This window comes from Scophthalmus maximus, chromosome 1, assembly GCF_022379125.1.
Source record: "Scophthalmus maximus strain ysfricsl-2021 chromosome 1, ASM2237912v1, whole genome shotgun sequence".
Lineage (NCBI taxonomy): Eukaryota > Metazoa > Chordata > Actinopteri > Pleuronectiformes > Scophthalmidae > Scophthalmus > Scophthalmus maximus.
In genome coordinates this window covers 20,949,079-20,967,853 of record NC_061515.1, presented here as the reverse complement: position 1 = coordinate 20,967,853, position 18,775 = coordinate 20,949,079, and the positions used below count along the sequence as shown (strand labels likewise).

The 18,775-nt window shown below is 43.1% G+C and overlaps 2 protein-coding genes across 3 annotated transcripts; one reads left to right on the top strand and one right to left on the bottom strand.

Annotated features, from left to right (window-relative positions):
• Positions 1–672: 672 nt before the first annotated feature.
• Positions 673–8,164, bottom strand: LOC118299547 (aspartyl aminopeptidase). Of its 2 annotated transcripts, none has more exons than XM_035623365.2 (15): positions 8,025–8,164; positions 7,479–7,569; positions 6,252–6,340; positions 6,054–6,167; positions 5,571–5,696; positions 5,306–5,430; positions 4,944–5,028; positions 4,709–4,816; positions 4,001–4,078; positions 3,599–3,679; positions 3,195–3,355; positions 2,857–2,896; positions 2,597–2,698; positions 1,550–1,717; positions 673–923 (listed from the first exon to the last, which is right to left on the bottom strand). In XM_035623365.2, the coding sequence occupies exons 1-15, from the start codon at positions 8,028–8,030 to the stop codon at positions 873–875; spliced, it is 1,425 nt and encodes a 474-aa protein (XP_035479258.1). In that variant the 5' UTR covers positions 8,031–8,164; the 3' UTR covers positions 673–872. The 2 variants fall into 2 exon arrangements, with proteins under 2 accessions (XP_035479258.1, XP_035479265.1); XM_035623372.2 differs by lacking the exon at positions 8,025–8,164 and adding an exon at positions 7,843–7,905.
• Positions 8,165–10,964: 2,800 nt separating this feature from the next.
• Positions 10,965–18,760, top strand: desmb (desmin b). Its single transcript, XM_035623383.2, has 9 exons — positions 10,965–11,596; positions 14,575–14,635; positions 14,793–14,888; positions 15,595–15,756; positions 15,915–16,040; positions 16,168–16,388; positions 16,597–16,640; positions 17,040–17,128; positions 17,840–18,760. Exons 1-9 carry the CDS (start codon positions 11,022–11,024, stop codon positions 17,879–17,881), a joined length of 1,416 nt encoding a protein of 471 aa, XP_035479276.1. The 5' UTR covers positions 10,965–11,021; the 3' UTR covers positions 17,882–18,760.
• The last annotated feature ends 15 nt before the right edge of the window (positions 18,761–18,775 follow it).

The window sequence follows — 18,775 nt, the reverse complement described above, 5'->3', positions numbered from 1 at the left end:
AGGGAGTGTCCGTGGGTAAGGGGGGGAGAGAGAGAGAGAGAGAGAGAGAGAGAGAGAGAGACAGGGGTTGGCTGGAAAACGCGGGCGAGGGGAGGCGCCCCTTTATATGCGTAATCCTGCTGCTTCACTTTGCACAAATATCCATTCTCCCCCCCCATGTGCAACAACAGCAAAAGGCACGCATCCATGGTGCAGCTACAAGTTTGTTTGACACTTCCATTTTCCAGTTGTAGTGTATTTTGCTTTCATGTTGCATATTCCCACAGCAGACACGGGGCAAGCATATACTAATGTCACATAAAGCCAAGAGAAGGATTAGGAGTTAAATGACACAAACCTGAAGATGAAAACTACATGACTAACATTTTTTTTGTTTGCAGTGCAGGCGTTTTTGTCCCTGGCCTCCAACGCAACTGAAGTCCATCCTGTGCCAACAACCCGTCCCAGACAATTGGCAGAGCAGCACATCTGGCTCCCCCTCTGTGCTTCATTAAACCCAAGGAGGTGAAATTAAATCGGAGCGGTGGTCATCTCCTGCAGGACGAGGACGAGAACCATCCACATTTACCAACGTATTGGTCATTTACTGATTCATTTTTTTGTGTTGTTATCTGACGTGAAGGGAAGACAGGGGAACTCTTTAACAAGAAAAAAGCAACTCAGGAAAGACTATTATTTTCTGAACAATTTTATTCCATAAGAAAGATCAACAAGTGCATTTTGTGTGTGAATTTCATCAAGAGGACAATTCCAACTTGTTGGGTTTTAATATGGAGATGGATTTGTCTTTATCGTCAACACTCTTTGCATCAACATCTGGTGAAAAATGACGAGTGATTGTTTATTTCCATTAGTTGTGGTCCTTCCGGGCTCTAATCGACGATCAGTGTGCTCCTCACTGCGGGGAACAACTCGAAGAAACCCTGCAGGGGGAAGCAGACAGGAAGTGGGATCATAATTTAAACATAAAAAAAAACCTAAGGGAATTAAAAAAACAACAACAACAAAGACCTCATCTTCAGAAACCGACGTCAAGCCAAAAGCGGAATACTTAAAATCCTCAGATGCACAAAGCCAAACAGACCTGACAGAGGAGGTGACAACAAGCTCCATCTGCAGAAAATGTGTGAGGAACAAGTGTTGGGAAACACCAGCCGCTGAGAAAAAGTGCAGACATGTTTTTTATTTTTTATTTACTGTAAACTCAGAAGCGTGATGTTTTCCATGCGAGTGCATCGCTGTTTTTGGTTTCTGTTTGTGTGTATTTCCTTCTTTTATATTTAAAGTGTAAACCTGCAGAATGGGTTGACATATTTTTCTGCTGAACACCTTTCATAAATACATAAAGTCTGCTTTGTCACATCACGTGTTCTCGTTACCGAGTCGTCACCTTCATCGCTACATTTCTTTGCAAGTTACCGCCACCGACTGTTGATCAGTGAAGCCGGAACAGCAGGATGTGAAATCATCCGCAGACTTCCCCTCGACCGTGCTGCTGAGAGAAAAGGGGCGCGCTTTTTTCACAAACGGGGGGGGGGGGGGGGGTTACCTTAAAGAGGGTATTGCTCTGCAGGACACTGGAGGTGCAGCACATCTCCCTGATGGAGTGCATGGAGAGCTGGGGACCTCCGATGTCGACTACGGGGATCCCGAGGCGGGCAGCCAGGATCGGTCCGATTGTGGTTCCACACGGGCTGTCGTTACGGACCATCACGTCCTGCAGAGGGAGACGGGTCATTGGTCAAAATATTTGAAAAATGATTTAAAACACAGGCTTCTCTAAATTACGCATTTCCTCCCTTTACCAATTGAAACACTGGAAGACGCGCTGAAAAAATCATTCATTCTTTACATTTTGATCAGCGAACAAAGCTTTTGTGAATGTCTGATGCAATAATAACTCGTATATATCGTTTTACAAGCAATGACAACACGTCCACCGCAGAGGTAATTCAGAGGCTTTGTTTGCGGGTTAATGTGTGCGTAGCTGGGATTTTGTCCTCTTACATTTCCCTCCTTGTTCTCTTGTCGCGTTTAATTTTTGGGTGATGGTGAAACGCTCTGTGCAGGACGGTGATGAATAATGAACACAACGAAATCTCGCTTAAGGATTTCAAGGGAAATTGTGACAGGATGATGACCACCACTTATTGCTTAACCTTTTTATTTGTCAGCGCATTGCTGTGTGATTTCATTTTTTAGAAAATGTATTCCTCAGTATTGGTACCAGGATATCTATTTTCTAGTCTATATGAATAGATGTGACATTTGATAAACTAAACTGTTATTTTCAACAACTACATTCCGAATTACATGAGGTTATATGAGTGTTTGACACTGCAGCCCTGGATATGAACACATATTTCTAGCCTCTCCGCATCTGTGCAGTCACACTCTTCTCTTTAAATTAATGTCAGAAAACGGCCATTGGTTTTTGTCCCCCAGTTGTTATTTCGCACATCCTTCTTTCCCTCTCCACGTTGTCCGGGAGCGGTCTGGCACGTTGCTAGGAGATCTAGCTGCCCAGTGTCTCAAGACACACAGATGCATCTATCTACGAGCAATTCGCCTATAATCACACAAACGCACACTGTACCTGCAGAGGCACGCCGACGCGGCTGGCGACCTCTCTCACGATGGAGGCGGTGACAGCGGTGGTAGCATAGCGCTGGTTACTGTTGAACTTGATCACTGGGCCCTGGAATTTAAATTGCATCAATTAACATGAGCATGTTTCATCAACACTATGTCCATGACATACTGAACAATTATACAGTGTTTTACATACTGTGGTCAGAAAGTGAAATGTCAGGATTTAAAAAAAAAAAAGAATACTCAATAAATAAATCTCATCACCTTGTGGAAAGCTGGTCGGTGGTTCTCTTCATGCTTCTCCCTGAGAAGAAATTGATTTTTATCAAAACCACTAAATTCACCAAGTGAAATTGTCTCTACAACCAATGCACATCATGATTTATGTAAATTCATTTTGATGTTTTAATGCACTCAAACCGTAAGTTACAAATATAATGTTAAAGTTAAAGCAAATAATACAATGTTATAAATTATTTTGATTCTCAAAGTTTTCTTCAAACTTTCAAACAAATCACATTGAACAGTAATGTTAAATATGTCAGTGAAGTGTAAACGGTGGCGACAGCAGTGTTGGGTGTCGTCGTATTGCAGACACTGACTGGTAGTTGGGGTGCACAGCGTGCGCCATGTCAGCGCTGATCATGAAGGAGAGCGGCGCCGCCTGCTGGAAGCTGGTTGGGTTGGAGGGGGAGAAGGCGAGGCGGCTGAGGATGAGCTCCGTCAGGTTGGACTGAGCTCCCTGGGCGCTCTCTGACCCCACCTACAGGAAACAAGCGCAACACAACGTCACTCAAAAATAAAATCCCAAAAAATTAAGATAGTACTTCTACGTTCATTTTTGTCAAATAACACAAGCGAGATTTGCATGGTTAAGCGTGTTTTCTTTCACAAGCTGTTGTCCACCACCAGATCAAACACCAGTGGGAGTGAGAGAAAGTGAGAGCCTACTGGTTCACTTTCTTGTTTAGCGAGTTGACACTGTTACGCCTCTGTCGGCACTCACCTCCTCGTTGTCGTACAGAGCGATCATGCGGATGTTGGGATCTTTGGCCAGAGAGTCTCCAGCGCAGGACTGCAGCAGCCCCTGGGAGAGAGAGAGAACACAGTCAGGCATTAAAAGAAGAGAAGACTTCCTTAATTAATCAAGTCAAGTTGCTTATGCACTTTTAAAAAAACTATTGTTAAAACACAAGGCGAGATAGGCACTACACTAAAAGCTGCAAGTAAACTGAAATATAGAAATAAATGTGTTTGAAAGCTTCATGAGAGAAGAGAGTAAAAATACTAAAGGCACATGTAACAAGAGAAAACAAAGTCATGTTTGCCATCCACTGGTAATGATGTTAAAGATGAAAATATATCCAACATCATGTTGCAAGTGATTTCTGGACCTGTGGAGTCTGACCTGCAGGGAGCAGTAGCAGCTGTGCAGGTTGTCCAGGCGAGGAGAGTAAATGAACTCCTCGTATACGCCTCCCAGAGCCTGCACAGCATGAGGGAAAATCAAAAAGGTGAAAAAAACAAAATGTGTCTGGTCATTAAAGCTTTCTTCCTCCATGGTATCGTTGGTAACATCGAACAGATCGAATATGACTCCAAAACCAAGAATCCAAGAACATAGAGGACGCTTAACAAAGTTAGATTACAGATTATTAAAATAAATTACAGATTTAAAAGATAACTAATGACTTTTGGTTTTGTGCAGCTGAAATTCTTAATTTCTCTTTCTACTGACCAGCTACAGTCTTTCTTTAATCTTGAGTAAACACGTATCCAAACACTCCAATATGTAATGTGAATCTTTGTCTTTCTCAAGTTGCTGCTAAAATTAAGTTTGATACTTCAAATAGCTCATTTATCAGCAGGCTAAAATATCCCATCACGGCAGCAGTTTAATTGCTTTTCATAGATCTTAAGGATATTTTCCACAAAGATATCATTCCATGTTTTGTTGCAGGGTATATATTTTTATTGCTGAAAGAAAAACTACAAGACGTAATGGACAAGATAAATTTTTCTACATCTGCTTGCAGTTAATGATTAACATCCAAGTTTTTCTACAAACTGGATTATGACAAGTGGCAGGAGTCAACAGTTCAACTTTGAGACTCACCGCAGGCTGAGTGTCGGCCAAACAGAGCTCAAAGTCCAGCAGGGCCTCGGGCTCGACGTCCAGCTCTGAACACAGCACCTTCACCAGCGCCGGGTGGTGTTTCTCTGCCTGAGGGGGGAAGAGGATACGACATTGTCATCCTTCATTCTTTAAAAAAAGTTTTCCTATGTGTCGCATGTGTTGTTTATGAAGCAAATCTCAGCAATATCAGATGCTTGTGTGTGTGTAGTTTTACAGTGGTGGCAGCAGAGGAGGCGTCTCCAGAGGAAGCGCAGCCCGTCTCCAGCTCCTCCTGGACAACAGTGGCGATAATTGGCACACTGAGATAGAAACACAAAAACAGACACACATTATGGTTTTTGGCACCACAGTCAAACTACGCTACAAAAACAAAAATCAAAAATAGATTCCTGCCATTTCCAAAATGACAGAGGCTACAGACAAATATGTTTCAGAAAAATACAGCAAGTGATCTCAACTGGACAAAAGTTTTACTTAAATTGGTAAACATATTTTTATGGCTTTCATCTCCCACATGTATCTGAAGTCAGAGAAATGTAATATTCTTAAATAAAACCAGAGGGGTTTGTTACTGACAGGTGGTTCTCTTTGTTCGGGCCAAAGGAGTCGTTGACGTCCCGCTGCAGGTGGATGGCCAGGTGAGGGATCCTGAGCAGAGGCCTGGAGATGTGGACCAGCCGGCTGACCAGCTTGCCATCACTCTGTCGGAGGAGAGGAGGTGGAATACATCTGGTTTGATCGCTAAATAACATTTTTTATATTCTTGCCTTTGCCTTTGCAAACAGGCATGTTTTAAAAAGTTGAGTAGCACCTGCAATAATAGCAATAATCATACTGGTACCTTCACCATGACGCGGCCGGCGACGGTCAGGTCGCGGTCGAACCAGGTGTTCCAGATGCCGCCACCGTAGCACTCCACCCCGACCTGCAGGCAGCCCTGCTTTGTCCTCTTTGACCTCGTTTTCACCTGAGGGAAAAGAAAAATCGGATAGGTCGATGAAAAAAGCCAGATTCCCTGACGACCTGAAACTCCCTCCCACGTTTCGATAAATCAATATCGTAAGATTGAACTCATTCATTCCAATTCTCAATGTGACAGCTAGCGTTCGTCATGACAAAGATTTCAGGATGGCAGAACTGAATTATTTCAGTTCTTTAATCCATCTCCTTACATTTCAACTGCTTCATTACTTGTGCGTCTTAGCTAAATTTCGCCGTAATTTGGCTGCATAGGTCTTCACATCCCGAGTATTTTCTAGGGATGTTAAAAAAGGTAAAAAGGGCAGATTGTGTTTTGGCAGGTGGACCGTGGGTGGGCTCTCACCCTGAGGCAGGGGCTGTCGGTGTGGGCTCCGATCATGGAGAAACCATTGCCTGGCAGGTAGCGTCCGCCTACAGCGAACGCAATGAGGCTGGAGAAGTTCCTGGTCACAAAATACTGCAGAGGGAGGGGTTTATTAAAATGTTAAATAATAATAAAAATGAATGCATTCTTGAAGAAAGACCGTTGACCCTGCCTCACCTTGCTGGCCGGCTTGATGTCCCACTGCTCCGTCTCCTTCAGCTCAATGAACCCCGCCTCCAGCAGACTCCGCCTGCATTCTTCGACCACTGCAGGGAGGGAACGAAAAAGGAAAAATTATGCTCCAAACTTCTATTAGTGACCGTTCACTACTGCACTGAGGTTTATTGGGTTTCGTAACAGTCCGAGGGAATTTTTTTAGCTTTTATGATCGTTATTTGATAGAGGCACATGCAGTGGAATGCCAGAGGTCAGAGTGCAAAGGAAAAAGATTATGAGGAAATATCTGCGGCAGCTCCATCTTATCGCAAACTCAAAGCCGTCTGTTGGACTGAACTGCGTCTCGGATTTTTTAAAGTGCTGACACATGCATTTCTCTACCTGCATTCACATTACAGGAGAGAGAGCACTTCATACAACAGTTGCAATGTGCGCTATTAAATAAAGTACTTATCATTGTATCGTATTTCTTTTTTTAATCTTATTTAGCTTAGACTTGAGTTTCTATTTAATTAGTTCTATTTAAGTTTCATTTTAATATTTTTTCCCATCGTGCTGCTACACTTCTGTGCTGCTGTGACAAATTTGAATCCATAATGTTCCATCTTCATCTTATCTTATCTTGAACTCCAAACAGCAGGGAAGTTATTGCCATCTTTCTTATGAAATACTATTTCCACTTCACCTGGTCTGTTGATCTCAAATTGTCTACATCATATGTAATGTGCATAATTATGTCTGCATAATGAAAAAAAAGTAAGAAAACGTGTGTACATCCACAATGCAAGGAGAGCAAGTTATACATTTCTGCTCAAACTTGAATGACACAATTAATCATCATTAATCCATAATGTATTATGAATAATAGACCTGCACTTTGATTTAGGTATTTTGCATAGGGAGGACTTAAACTATAGATACTTTAAGAATATTTTGCTCCCAATAATTCCCAACAATTTTGTTTAAAGAAGTTTTTGAATGCATGACAAAACTGTGGCATTGCAACTTTGACACAATTAAAAATATCCTAACATAATCATAATCATACTATTAAATTATATATAGCAGGATAAGGGAGTTTGTGTTGTGAATATGTAACTTAATGATTAAAATATGTTTGGGGGAACAAATGTACACTACATTTAAATTCACACGTACATGTTGGGATTTTGATTATAACAAATTTAGAAAATTAAAGGAGATTCCACAGTTTTTTTCAGACTTTACCGTGATATGGAGACACCCCTCTGTTGACAAACTGCAGAAAGTCTTTGGCAGCGGACTGTACGGCTTCCTTGGAGCTCTTCATGATCAAATGCTGCAATAAAGTCAAGAAGAAGAAAAAAAGGAAAAAAAGTGAGAAGCTGATCACAAGAATGAGACAGCAAAGCTACAGTAGCTAGCTGCTATCAGGTACCGGGGACTAGTTCCAACTTCGGACAGTGATCAATGGTTTTGAGGCTTCCTCTGAACTTCAGGATAAAACAGACAAACACTACACGACTGGTTAATAATATAAAAACATATAAAAACATATATGAAATGACATAATCCTTACTGACTGACTCTATGTCAATCACTAACTTGCCACCTGAAGTCCTGACTTGTTTGATAAAGGAAGCCCAGGCGGTTAGCTTTTGCTAGCTCCTCTTCTCTTTCTTTTTCTTCACTCCTCTTCCTCTGCTGGCCAAAGTCAATGCAGAGCTCAGCGAGGGAGCAACACCTCCACATACCACAGCGACATTAATGAAAAATGATTTTTATTGCACTTACCTGCATTAATAATAGTTCCAGTCTGTGCTCCGCCACAGTGCAACAGGAAAGACAGTCTGAGGCAGATCAGCTGACAGCATCACACAGAGAGGATGATGTTTTCACATGTGGAACCACAGTGACACCCTGCGGCCAGGCGGCGCATTACAGTGTTATAATTTTTCACAAATGTTCTCATAGTTTTTCTCCTTAATCACTGATTTAATCATTTAGTTTTTCACCTTTTGTGATAAACTCATTTAACGATGAGACATTTAATGACAGACGTTGAAGGTTTAAATTAAAACTTTTAAATTTCTCTACTTTTACAAAGGGACTTTATAGTAGTGACAGACCAAACTACCCCAAAACTAATGGGAATGAATGAGATTTTTCTAATCCCAAAAACGATCAGGTTCAAAAAGAGAAAAGTGTTTCTTTTAAAATCAATCAATATATCCTCTCCCATTGTTTGCTTTCAACCTCACCGGCCCAGCCATTTATCACTTTATCGCTACAGGAACTAACCTTATATAGTCCTGAACAGCGAGGGAGGAGGTTGGGGGGATGAGGTTGGGGGAGACGGAGAGAGGGTGGGAGAGGGAAAGAGAGAAAGAGGAGGAGAGTCAGAAAACGATGGAGAGACGTTTACTTCAGCTGTCAGTTCGTATCGTCTCCCATGCTATTGAGGAAGCCCAGGGACACACACACACTAACAAACGAACACCAGGATTCAGACTATCTATTAATAGACATGACAGCGACAAGCTGCAGCAGAGGAGCAGCCGTGGGAGTGTTGAACTTATTTGGATCAGATTTCTCGAAGATTACACCAGAACTGCCCAAAGTCGACCCCTTCACCCTCACCCCCAGCTAAGGCTGCGTCCAACCTGGGGTGTTGTTCGATGAGCAGCTTTTCTTCTCTGGCCATGTTGCAACTATCTCTGTGGTTTTCTCTTGCAACTCCCTTCATGTGCAGCAAAGCTCTTCCAGACAGTGCAGAATGTAGCAGCACATCTGGGGTTCAACCAGCCTGAAGGGGCCTAATGTCACTCTGCTGTTCAGCAACCTCCTCTGGTTTACACGTGGCTGCCAGAATCAAACTCAAGTCACTATAACACCTGCTTGCAGAGCCACTTCTGGTTCTGCACCCGTCGACTTGTAGTCAATCAGACGGGCTTACAGGCCCACGTGGCCACTTCTGGAACGTCACCTGGCATTGCCATCCCTGCACACAAGGAAACCACAGGTCCAGACCGTTCTCGTTTTTGGTTCCACCAGCTAAAAACCAATGTCAAAGTACTTCAAGAAACTCTTGAGGACTCATCTCTACTGAGAACAACACCTCGTCTTATCGTGGTGCACTTCTTTCCCCACACTTTGTCTTGTTGAAATGATTTTAGCACTTACTTAGCTCTCCTGCCCAAGTTTTAAGTCGCTTTGGAAAAAATAAATACCAATATAAATCCATTGCTCTGTAATTGTAATGGTTTAATGGCTAACAGGACTTTGATCTAACAGTACTCGCTCATGACCTTCGCCTGCAGAAAACAGAGTGAAATGAACGGAAGAATGAAGGTATTCCCAATATCACAGTGTTTTATTTCCCATTTAATTTCAACAAATGTCACATTTGAGTCCAGTGTGTGTCAGCTGGCAGAGGGAGCCCTCCCCTCTGAATCTGCTTCACCGTCACACGTCCTAATAATATCATTGTTAATGGCACATATTGTTTGGGTATTTGTGCCGCTTTCTCCTGCTCCGGGAGCGCCTGCAGGCACAAGCTGCACCCCCTCGTCTCAGGATGGGATACTTTTCCTTTTAAAGGCAGGTTAGTGAAAGCTCTCCCCCCTCGGGGCACTGTCATTAACAACCTGCGCTGCCTCGCCATGTGAGGACGATGCAGGGTTATGAAAGCCACCGTCCTTGCATCCTCCCATTGTTATGTCGTGAGATCATGGAGGCAAACTATTTTCTCATGAAAAGGTGTTTACAGTACAGTGAGATTATAAAACATAAACTAAAATAAGAAGTTTGTCATCGCCTTCCAAAATGACTCATAGGCCTTGTGAGTGTCTTCTAATGTCCAGGATGGGCAAAATAGAATGATTCTTATGTTTTCCATCTTTCACCTCTATGATTAAGTAGTATAATGTATTATGATTATAGTATCAGTTTGGGCACAGTCTTGTGCTCCAGCAAAAGAAGCAAAACCTGGTTCAGCTTTTGTATCACAATGTGATGGCATCTGGTTGGATCTTCTTAATGTTGTCCCTGGATGCATAAATAAAAGCCCCTCAACTACAATTGTCCAGGACTAATGTTCCTGAGCGCTATAAGGTCGCAAAAGTCCTATAGCTCTCTCTCTCTTATTATCATTCACACTATCATAAGTATAAACGCTGAGTGTTTTCTCTTGCAAGGGGCAAACGATTCTCATAGTTTTCTTGTCTTTGTTAAATCCATTTTTCTTGGGAGTTGTTACCTGTTTTTTGTCTTTCATTTGTTTCGATCTGTTCGAGGTGTCAATAGACAAAACAATTGATGTGATGTTCAAAGGAAAGGGCGTAAGAAAGTTGCAGAGACAGAAAGGGAGACGGAAATGGGAAGAGGAGAGAAAGAAGGAAGGAGTTGTGAACGTGGTGAGGAAGTGAAAAAGGGAAAGATATCGAGAGACTGAGAAAGGACCAAGAAAGGAGCATGGAGGAAGAAAAGAGAAAAGGGGGAATGAAAATTCGAAGAGAAGGGAGAAGCGGAAAATGGAGAACAACTTAACGGGAGGGAAAGGGTGAAGGGGGAGATGGAGAAGAAGGGGAAAGAATGTACAGTAGAAAAGGAAGGTGAGACAAAGGAAGAAAAGAGAGAGAGAAACAAAAAGAGCAAGAGCTGAGAGACACTGAGAGGGAGGAGGGGGTAAAAAGTGAGGGAGGGGGTGACTACAAAAAGCCAGGGGCAGCAGCCTCTTCTTCAGTGCTCTTCTCTGCTGCAGGCCTCACCAGGCTCACCGTGTCCTCCATCATGGCCTCCTACAGCTCCTCTGCCCACACCGCCTCCTCCTACCGCCGCACCTTCGGCCAGGGCACCTACGCCTCACCCACCCTCAACCGCTCGCTGCTGGGCCACAGCGGCGGCTCTGGGGGCCACGCCGCCTCCAGGGTCTACGAAGTGAGCCGGACCAAGTCGACGCCGGCTTACCGCGTCTCCTCCAGCTACTACGGCGGGCCCCAGGCGTCGTCGAGGGCCTCCGTGGCACGCTCCTACGGCGGCATGGGCGAGACTCTGGACTTCAGCCTGGCCGACGCCATCAACCAGGAGTTCCTGACCACGCGCACCAACGAGAAGGCCGAGCTGCAGCACCTGAACGACCGCTTTGCCAGCTACATCGAGAAGGTCCGCTTCCTGGAGCAGCAGAACCAGACACTGGCCGTGGAGGTGGAGCGCCTGCGCGGCCGCGAGCCCACGCGCATCGCCGACCTGTACGAGGAGGAGATGGGCGAGCTGAGGCGGCAGGTGGAGCTGCTGACCAATCAGAGGTCACGCATAGAGGTGGAGCGGGACAACCTGGTCGACGACCTGGACAAGCTCAAATTCAGGTGGGAGGGGCCAGAGGGTGTGTGTGTGTTTCTTTAAGACAAGGTGTGAGTTTGAGTGTGTCTGCAGCTGATTGCAAGGTCACCAGTGTGTGCATGAATGTGTGTATATGCAGATGTGTGTGTGTGTGTGTGTGTGTAAAAATGACATTGCACATTTTTGGTCACTTTACAAACCACATGCAGCATAATGTAAGACGCTTCAATATACAGAAGCTTATATCACGATGATGGGCTCAATTCAAGAGGAATCATTTAAGAAAACTTTGGAGGCCTGCTATTGGTTAAGTCGACATTTTGGGAAGGGCATTGCATTGTATTCCTTTTAAAACTTCCATCAAAACTTACCTTTTAGATTATGTATTCAAATCTTCTTAGTCCTTACTCTATCAGTCAAAGTTTTGGACCACTCTTGGCAACATTTCGTATACGTTTTATTCACAATGTGCTTCTCCAGTTTCCAAAATGTGAGCTTAAATTCAGCTGTCGTGATGCGGTTACTATCGTGACAAGGATATAAAAATAATTTCTACATTGTAAGGAGGATGACTCATTGGTTAATGTGGCGGGAGAATTTAAACGAGCCAGTGTTCCAGTCGCCCACTATTTGTGGGTGACATCTTTTGAGAGTAGGCTTTGGAACGGAAGAAGAAATATTATTTTCCTTCAATTATGCAATGGGGCCTGAGAATCATAATGATAGCTTGACATATTATAAACGACAGGCAGAAAAAAAGGATTGCTGTGACATATTTCTGTGCACCACAGCAGGAGCACAGAGGCGTTGGACTATAATGATGGTGAGGAAACCTTCCACTGTGAATGGCAGCAGAGTCCAAATTAGTATTTATGTGTTTAATTAATATGATATAATATATCAATATGACCAGGAGTAGAGGAAAGAACAACTTTATCAATTTCATCAATATATTGATACATTATCCTACATAGAAATGTACATAATGATATGTCTGTGATGCTAAAAAGAATATGACGGCATATATAACGTAAATGGATTTAGAATACAATATTGGAATGTTAGTAGGTGCATTCACTTGCCTACACATTTAAATAATCTTGCACTTTAATAAACTGCTTTTCAATGTATGCTCTATTCTGCAATATTGTTTTTAGTCTGTTATAGTTTTGTACCTTGTGCTCTGCCACATTTACTTAAGAGCTATTACGAACTCAGCTAAAGTAATGAAGCAGTGTGTTGCGACAGCCGTGCCTCAAGTGACAATTTGACTCACTATAAACGTCATCAGTCGTGGCCAGAGTACCGTTCACATACAAAGAACGCGTCGAGCCAAGAACGGTCCACATGCCCGGATGTTGTTCTGCGTCCTTCCGTTCTCGGGAGAACGTTCTCCCGACTTGAACTCTCAAGAACGTTCTTGGAAAGTACATATATAGAGTACATATTGCGTTCTTTGGTATTGAGAAACGGCCTCAGTGTCTTCGGTGCTCCAGACAGGAAGTGGGAGGGACTGGAGCCGGCTGGACCAATACGCGACTGGGAACCACACATCCTACTTAGACTTTCACACACAAACAATCGCAACAATGGTTAAACACGAGGGAAGGAGCCGGCGGCAGACGGAACAGTTTAACATTTAGAATTTACTTTCGTGTTCATGCATAACAACCTAAAACGAAACCTCTCTGAGGTGCCATTCTGTATATTTACTGCACGTACATTTTTCTGACAATACTTAACCCTGGTGTTTTAATTTGCAGTAACATAATTCGTACCTAATATATATTTATATATCATGCATATGTATATTTGTGGTATGATTCCTCCAACCGCTTGTTTTAATGCTGCTTTTGGAACGATATTGAACGCAAAATGCTTCAGGGTGTGAATCATTTGCACCTGTGGTGTTGAATTCTTCAATAAAAGCATTATAAAATAAGCCTCAGAAGAGGCTTACATCAATCTGGATCTATAAATATACAAGCGTGTACCACAGCTTAAATTTAGACCTGACAATGAACTCCAATTTGAAGCAGGGTCTGCGATGATGCTGAGATGATCACGAGCATGGACACAAGGTCGGATCAGTCCACTGCAAAGACAGAAAAGAGCTGTTTGTAATCCAGGATATAAACTGGGACTATAAAAATGATGATGTGTGTGTGTGTTTGTGTTACTGCACAAGTCTGACCAAAGTTAGAGCCCATTACACACACTCTCTCTCATGCGCACACACACACACACACACACACACACACACACACACACACAGGTACCCTGTTTACACTGTCCTCTTCTATAAAAGGAGAGGAAAGAACTCGGACATATCTGGAGGATCTCTGATGATCTGTCTTTTCTCTGTGCGGTTTACATTTGAAGTGCCAGTTTTATAAAGATACTCAGACATTAGACGGCGCTACTGCGATTCAAATAAAATCTAAAAGAACCACCAGAATGGTCCTTCGCGGGGATCAACAAAGCTTTTGCTCTCCTTGGTCCGTTTGGATTTATAGATGTTTTTTTCTGGAGTAATAAATAAAATGACAGTTTAAGAGGACAATACAATAACATCTGGTTTAGCTTGAGAGCTTTTGTTACATTAAAAATAAAAGTTACTGTTGGCTTTTGTCTTTTGCTTTTCAGTTCAGATATTTTACAGTCTCATATTTAGATGTGATTTAGGCCACCAAATGTAAAAAAAAAACAATCCAGTATTTCGACATTTTAGATGCTCTCTTTTACAGGGGCCTAAAAATAATTCTTTAAAGAACAATGTTACTTCCTTGATTTCCAAAGATATTTCAAAGGATTTCCCTTGACTGTTCCCTCTAAATGAATATATTCAAACAGCTGATTTAAATAAAATACTAAAATTACAAGAGTCTTGGGGATGGAGAGAACGACACCTCAGCTCATGACTCAGTTACGTCCCCGATGGGGATCAGTTTTAAATATAATAACGAATTAATCTCATGGTCTCTGTCTCTCTTACTTCCTCCAGGCTCCAGGAGGAGATTATGCAGAAAGAGGATGCAGAGAACAACTTGGCTGCTTTCAGGGCGGTGAGTTCTCCAAAAGGTGTATCCTTAGATTTGTGAGGGATTGAAAATAGCCACAAGCAACTTGTACTGTAGTTTTGACATCTGAAATATTATCCTCAAAATAGTTTGTACTTTGTACATTAAGAGGGTAACTTTACCATTTGCCAAACTCCTGCAGGACGTGGACGCTGCCACTCTGGCTCGTCTGGATCTGGAGAGACGCATTGAGACGCTGCAGGAGGAGATCGCCTTCCTGAAGAAGATCCATGAAGAGGTTCACAATTCTTATTTCTGTCTCTCATTTCAGTGATATTTCAGCAATCTGTGGTCAGGATATCAAAACTTTTTTACTTCCATTACCCTAGCAGGGATGCGTAAATAAGTTGTAAGTAATGCACAGAGCGATATAAGAACCAGCAGGTGTCTCAAGATTAATCTCAGAGTTACTTCTTGATCTTGATTCCTGTTTTTTTAATCTGTTTGCTTGTACAGTGTTCTGTATGAGTTTGCTGCAATTGGCCTGTTTGTCTTTCTCTGTGCGATAGCATCTATTGTTACATTTGACTGTGTGTATATATGAGATGATGAACCAGAGGATCGATGAAGTACTGTATACAGTTTCCACACACATACAAAGCTTGTGTGTTGGCAGCAGGCCTGAGCAGCAGCAGCAGCAGGAGAAGCTGAGCGCTGAAATCTCCCACAGCATATGTACGGCTAATATTGCTCTGTATGGCAGTGGTGGATGTCCACTGTTTCTGATCAGTGGCGGCTTGTAAGCTTAGAAGTGTGTGCTCGTGTGTATGTATGTGTGTGTGTGTGTGTGTGTGTGTGTATGTGTGTGTGTGTTTTCAGACTGAAAACATGGTGATGGCCACATGATGCCAAAGCCGAGTGGTGGCTTCTCACCATCCTCCCATAGCGTTCGCACAGGCTTGCCCCAATTCCCTCCTGACTTTCTCTAACTCCTCCTCCTGCAGGAGATCCGCGAGCTGCAGACGCAGATGCAGGAGACTCAGGTTCAAATCCAGATGGACATGTCCAAGCCGGACCTGACGGCGGCACTGAGAGACATCCGAGCACAGTACGAAGGCATCGCCGCCAAGAATATTGCGGAGGCCGAAGACTGGTATAAGTCCAAGGTGAGCGAGAGAGAGAGACAGATGTTACCCGACAACGATTGTGTTAGGGGGGGTGGGTTGGTTTTAGTCGGCTAAAATGCAGTGTTACCCTTTAACAGGGTGGGTTTACACCTATACCAGCTATAGCTGTACCTGAACTTTGACCTTTGACCCTGCAGGTGTCTGACCTGAACCAGGCGGTGAGTAAGAATAATGAGGCACTGAAGCAGGCCCGGCAGGAGACCATGGAGTTCAGACACCAGATCCAGTCCTATACCTGCGAGATCGACTCACTCAAAGGCACCGTACGTCTCACACACGCACACACACACACACGCACACACGCACACACACACACACACACACACACACACACACACACACACACACACACACACTTTTAAGTGCTTTTACTTTTTTGACACAATCCAGAACGAGTCCCTGATGAGGCAGATGAGGGACATGGAGGAGCGCCACGGACGCGATGCCGGCGGCTTCCAGGACACCATCACCCGGCTGGAGACGGAGATCGCCAACATGAAGGACGAGATGGCGCGCCACCTCCGCGAGTACCAGGACTTGCTCAATGTCAAGATGGCGCTGGACGTGGAGATAGCCACCTACAGGAAGCTGCTGGAAGGGGAGGAGAGCAGGTGATGCTGGAGCGCGGGAACAGTGACTCTCCTGGTTTAACCTGAACTAAAAAGCCTGCACATTTTTCTGTTAAGGCCTCTGATATTGAATTATTAATTTGTGAAGAAAAAGTTCCAGTCCAGATTAATTGCACGATAACTGAACAGAAAGTCTATTTTAGTCATATTTTAAACACTCATAAATCTGCCCGTTTTTCCATCTCTGCAGAATTGCCTTGCCTGTGCAAAGCTACTCCACCCTGAGTTTCCGAGGTATGATCATATCCACTGTTACCTGAACGCACCACAAAAAGACAAAAACCTCTTTGACCAGCACGCGTTCTGGAGTCTGTAACCCATAGTACAGTCCACCCACAGATGTTTTTTTGTGTCCAATTTATGATGCACCAACCAAATGTGAAACACCTGAAAAAATGCAAATTAAAATGCGAAAAGTATAAATGACATTATTACTATTTAAAGATTAGTTTAGTTCATTTATGCCAACAATGGTCTCATAAACTGCCTGCTTATAATACATGAAATTGACTTAAGAATTTAAAAATTATGCATTTTAGATTGGCCAGAATGTGCTTTAAATTGATACTGATGATGATGATGATGATGATGATGATGATATTCATATGGGCTTTTCTGATTTTGTTTAAACAGAGACCAGCCCTGAACACCAGCAGCGGGCCTCTGAGATGCATTCAAAGAAAACCGTTCTTATCAAGACCATCGAGACCCGGGATGGAGAGGTGACCTTGTGCTGTGTTGTTTTTTTAGTTTATTTGTATTTCATTCACAAGGCATTCGTGATTTTTCCAAGTAAACACATCCACACACGAGACAACGAGTTGAGCCAAAGTGCCATCCAAACATCCTGTCCCACCAGAATGGGAAAAACACTACACCCACAGCTCGATGGGAAACACACAACTCAGATGTGTTGTGACAAGCCAGGTCTGGTATTTTATCGTTGCATTTTCCTTTGCTAACGTGCAGCCCTGCTGACTGTGCTGAAGGAAGGCATGCAGATCAACTACTTACAACCACACAAGCAAGTCTGTGGCTAAAAACACAACAGATATAAGATATTAGGAGTCCTTACTAAGTACACAAAAAAAGGTACATACAAATACAAATTGCTGCATAACACAGTTTTTGCAGTTAGAATTGAAAATATGTATTTATTTTATATATCCACACACCTGAGATGTTCCTGGGGCGGTTTCATGTGTCAAACTCAATCAGTTTGAACATGTTCCACCATCTTGACAGTTTTCTTGGTACACGTTCGCACACATTCAAAACCTGCTTGGAGTGAGAGCATAATATTAAACTGGGCAAAGTCAAATGATCTTTTACCTCCAAAATGAACAGCAATTAGAGACATTTTTGTCACACTCCGTCACTCAATGTCTTTAAGTGTATCTCTGTGTCTGACCCACGTTGTTTCCGCCTGCCAGGTCGTCAGCGAGTCAACGCAGCACCAGCAAGACATCATGTGATCCCCTGCAGAACCTAAAGAAGAGAAGAAACGAAAAGAAAAAAAAACTCCTTCCACATCCGTCCTTCCCCCTGAGATGGACAGATGAAGAAAACAAAAGCAGATGTGCAAATAAAACTAGACAAGAAGACATTACAAACTCCTGATTATGGCCTGTCCTGTTGTTCAGTCCAGTCCAGTATCACAGTAACTTGACTATCCAGTCAAGTTACTGTGATATGTGAATTTAGAGCAGGGTGGGGGCTGGATACAACGTACATGTACATGTATGCAGCTAAATGGCTGCACAGGTTGCTTTTATTAATGATAAACCAGAATTTCTTAACCTGTTGAACTTGTTGAAAGAAGAAAAACTTTGCTGTAGTCGAATCAAACAAAGGACTTTTACAAATAAAAACACTGATTTGATGCGATGAGTAAATCCTCAACTGCAGCATTTCTGTTTAGTACCATTTTTTTTTTTAAATCACAGAAGTGTGCATATAGATCCAAATCAGAAGGCAGTCAAGTATACCAATTTCTTCTCTTTGCACTTGATTCACTCTCTGCTTATGTTCATACACAGCTGCAGTTTCTGCTGTTCCTCAAGGTCAAAGTCACCGTCTCATCCAATCAGGGGCATTTTCGAGAATGAGATGGGCTTGTGCATGTGCCTGTGTTTTTGTGCTCGTCAAAGGGGCGCAGAGAGGACAGATCAAATAAGGAGATGGCAGGGGCGATGAAAAGATGTCTGGAGGAGCTAGAGCTAGGAAGAGAGGTTGTGCAAAGTAGAACATTCTAAGAAAGAGGGTGATAAAGAGAGAGAGAAGGAGGAGGAGATTATCCCCCTGTGACTTTCAAAAAACATTGATCAATAAAAGCGAAGTGGATTAATGTTCCAGCTGATTGTCTGCGT

What these genes read in the sequence shown, in the direction of transcription:
- LOC118299547 (XM_035623365.2), bottom strand. An exon ending in CCGACAGCCCCTGCCTCAGG is followed by an intron (nt 5,697 to 6,053) that starts GTGAGAGCCCAC and finishes CTTTTCCCTCAG; the next exon opens with GTGAAAACGAGGTCAAAGAG. An exon ending in GCTGTGCACCCCAACTACCA is followed by an intron (nt 2,897 to 3,194) that starts GTCAGTGTCTGC and finishes ATTTCTTCTCAG; the next exon opens with GGAGAAGCATGAAGAGAACC.
- desmb (XM_035623383.2), top strand. Translation starts at nt 11,022, where the DNA reads ATGGCCTCCTACAGCTCCTCTGCCCACACCGCCTCCTCCTACCGCCGC. An exon ending in CTGGACAAGCTCAAATTCAG is followed by an intron (nt 11,597 to 14,574) that starts GTGGGAGGGGCC and finishes TACTTCCTCCAG; the next exon opens with GCTCCAGGAGGAGATTATGC. An exon ending in ACTTGGCTGCTTTCAGGGCG is followed by an intron (nt 14,636 to 14,792) that starts GTGAGTTCTCCA and finishes AAACTCCTGCAG; the next exon opens with GACGTGGACGCTGCCACTCT.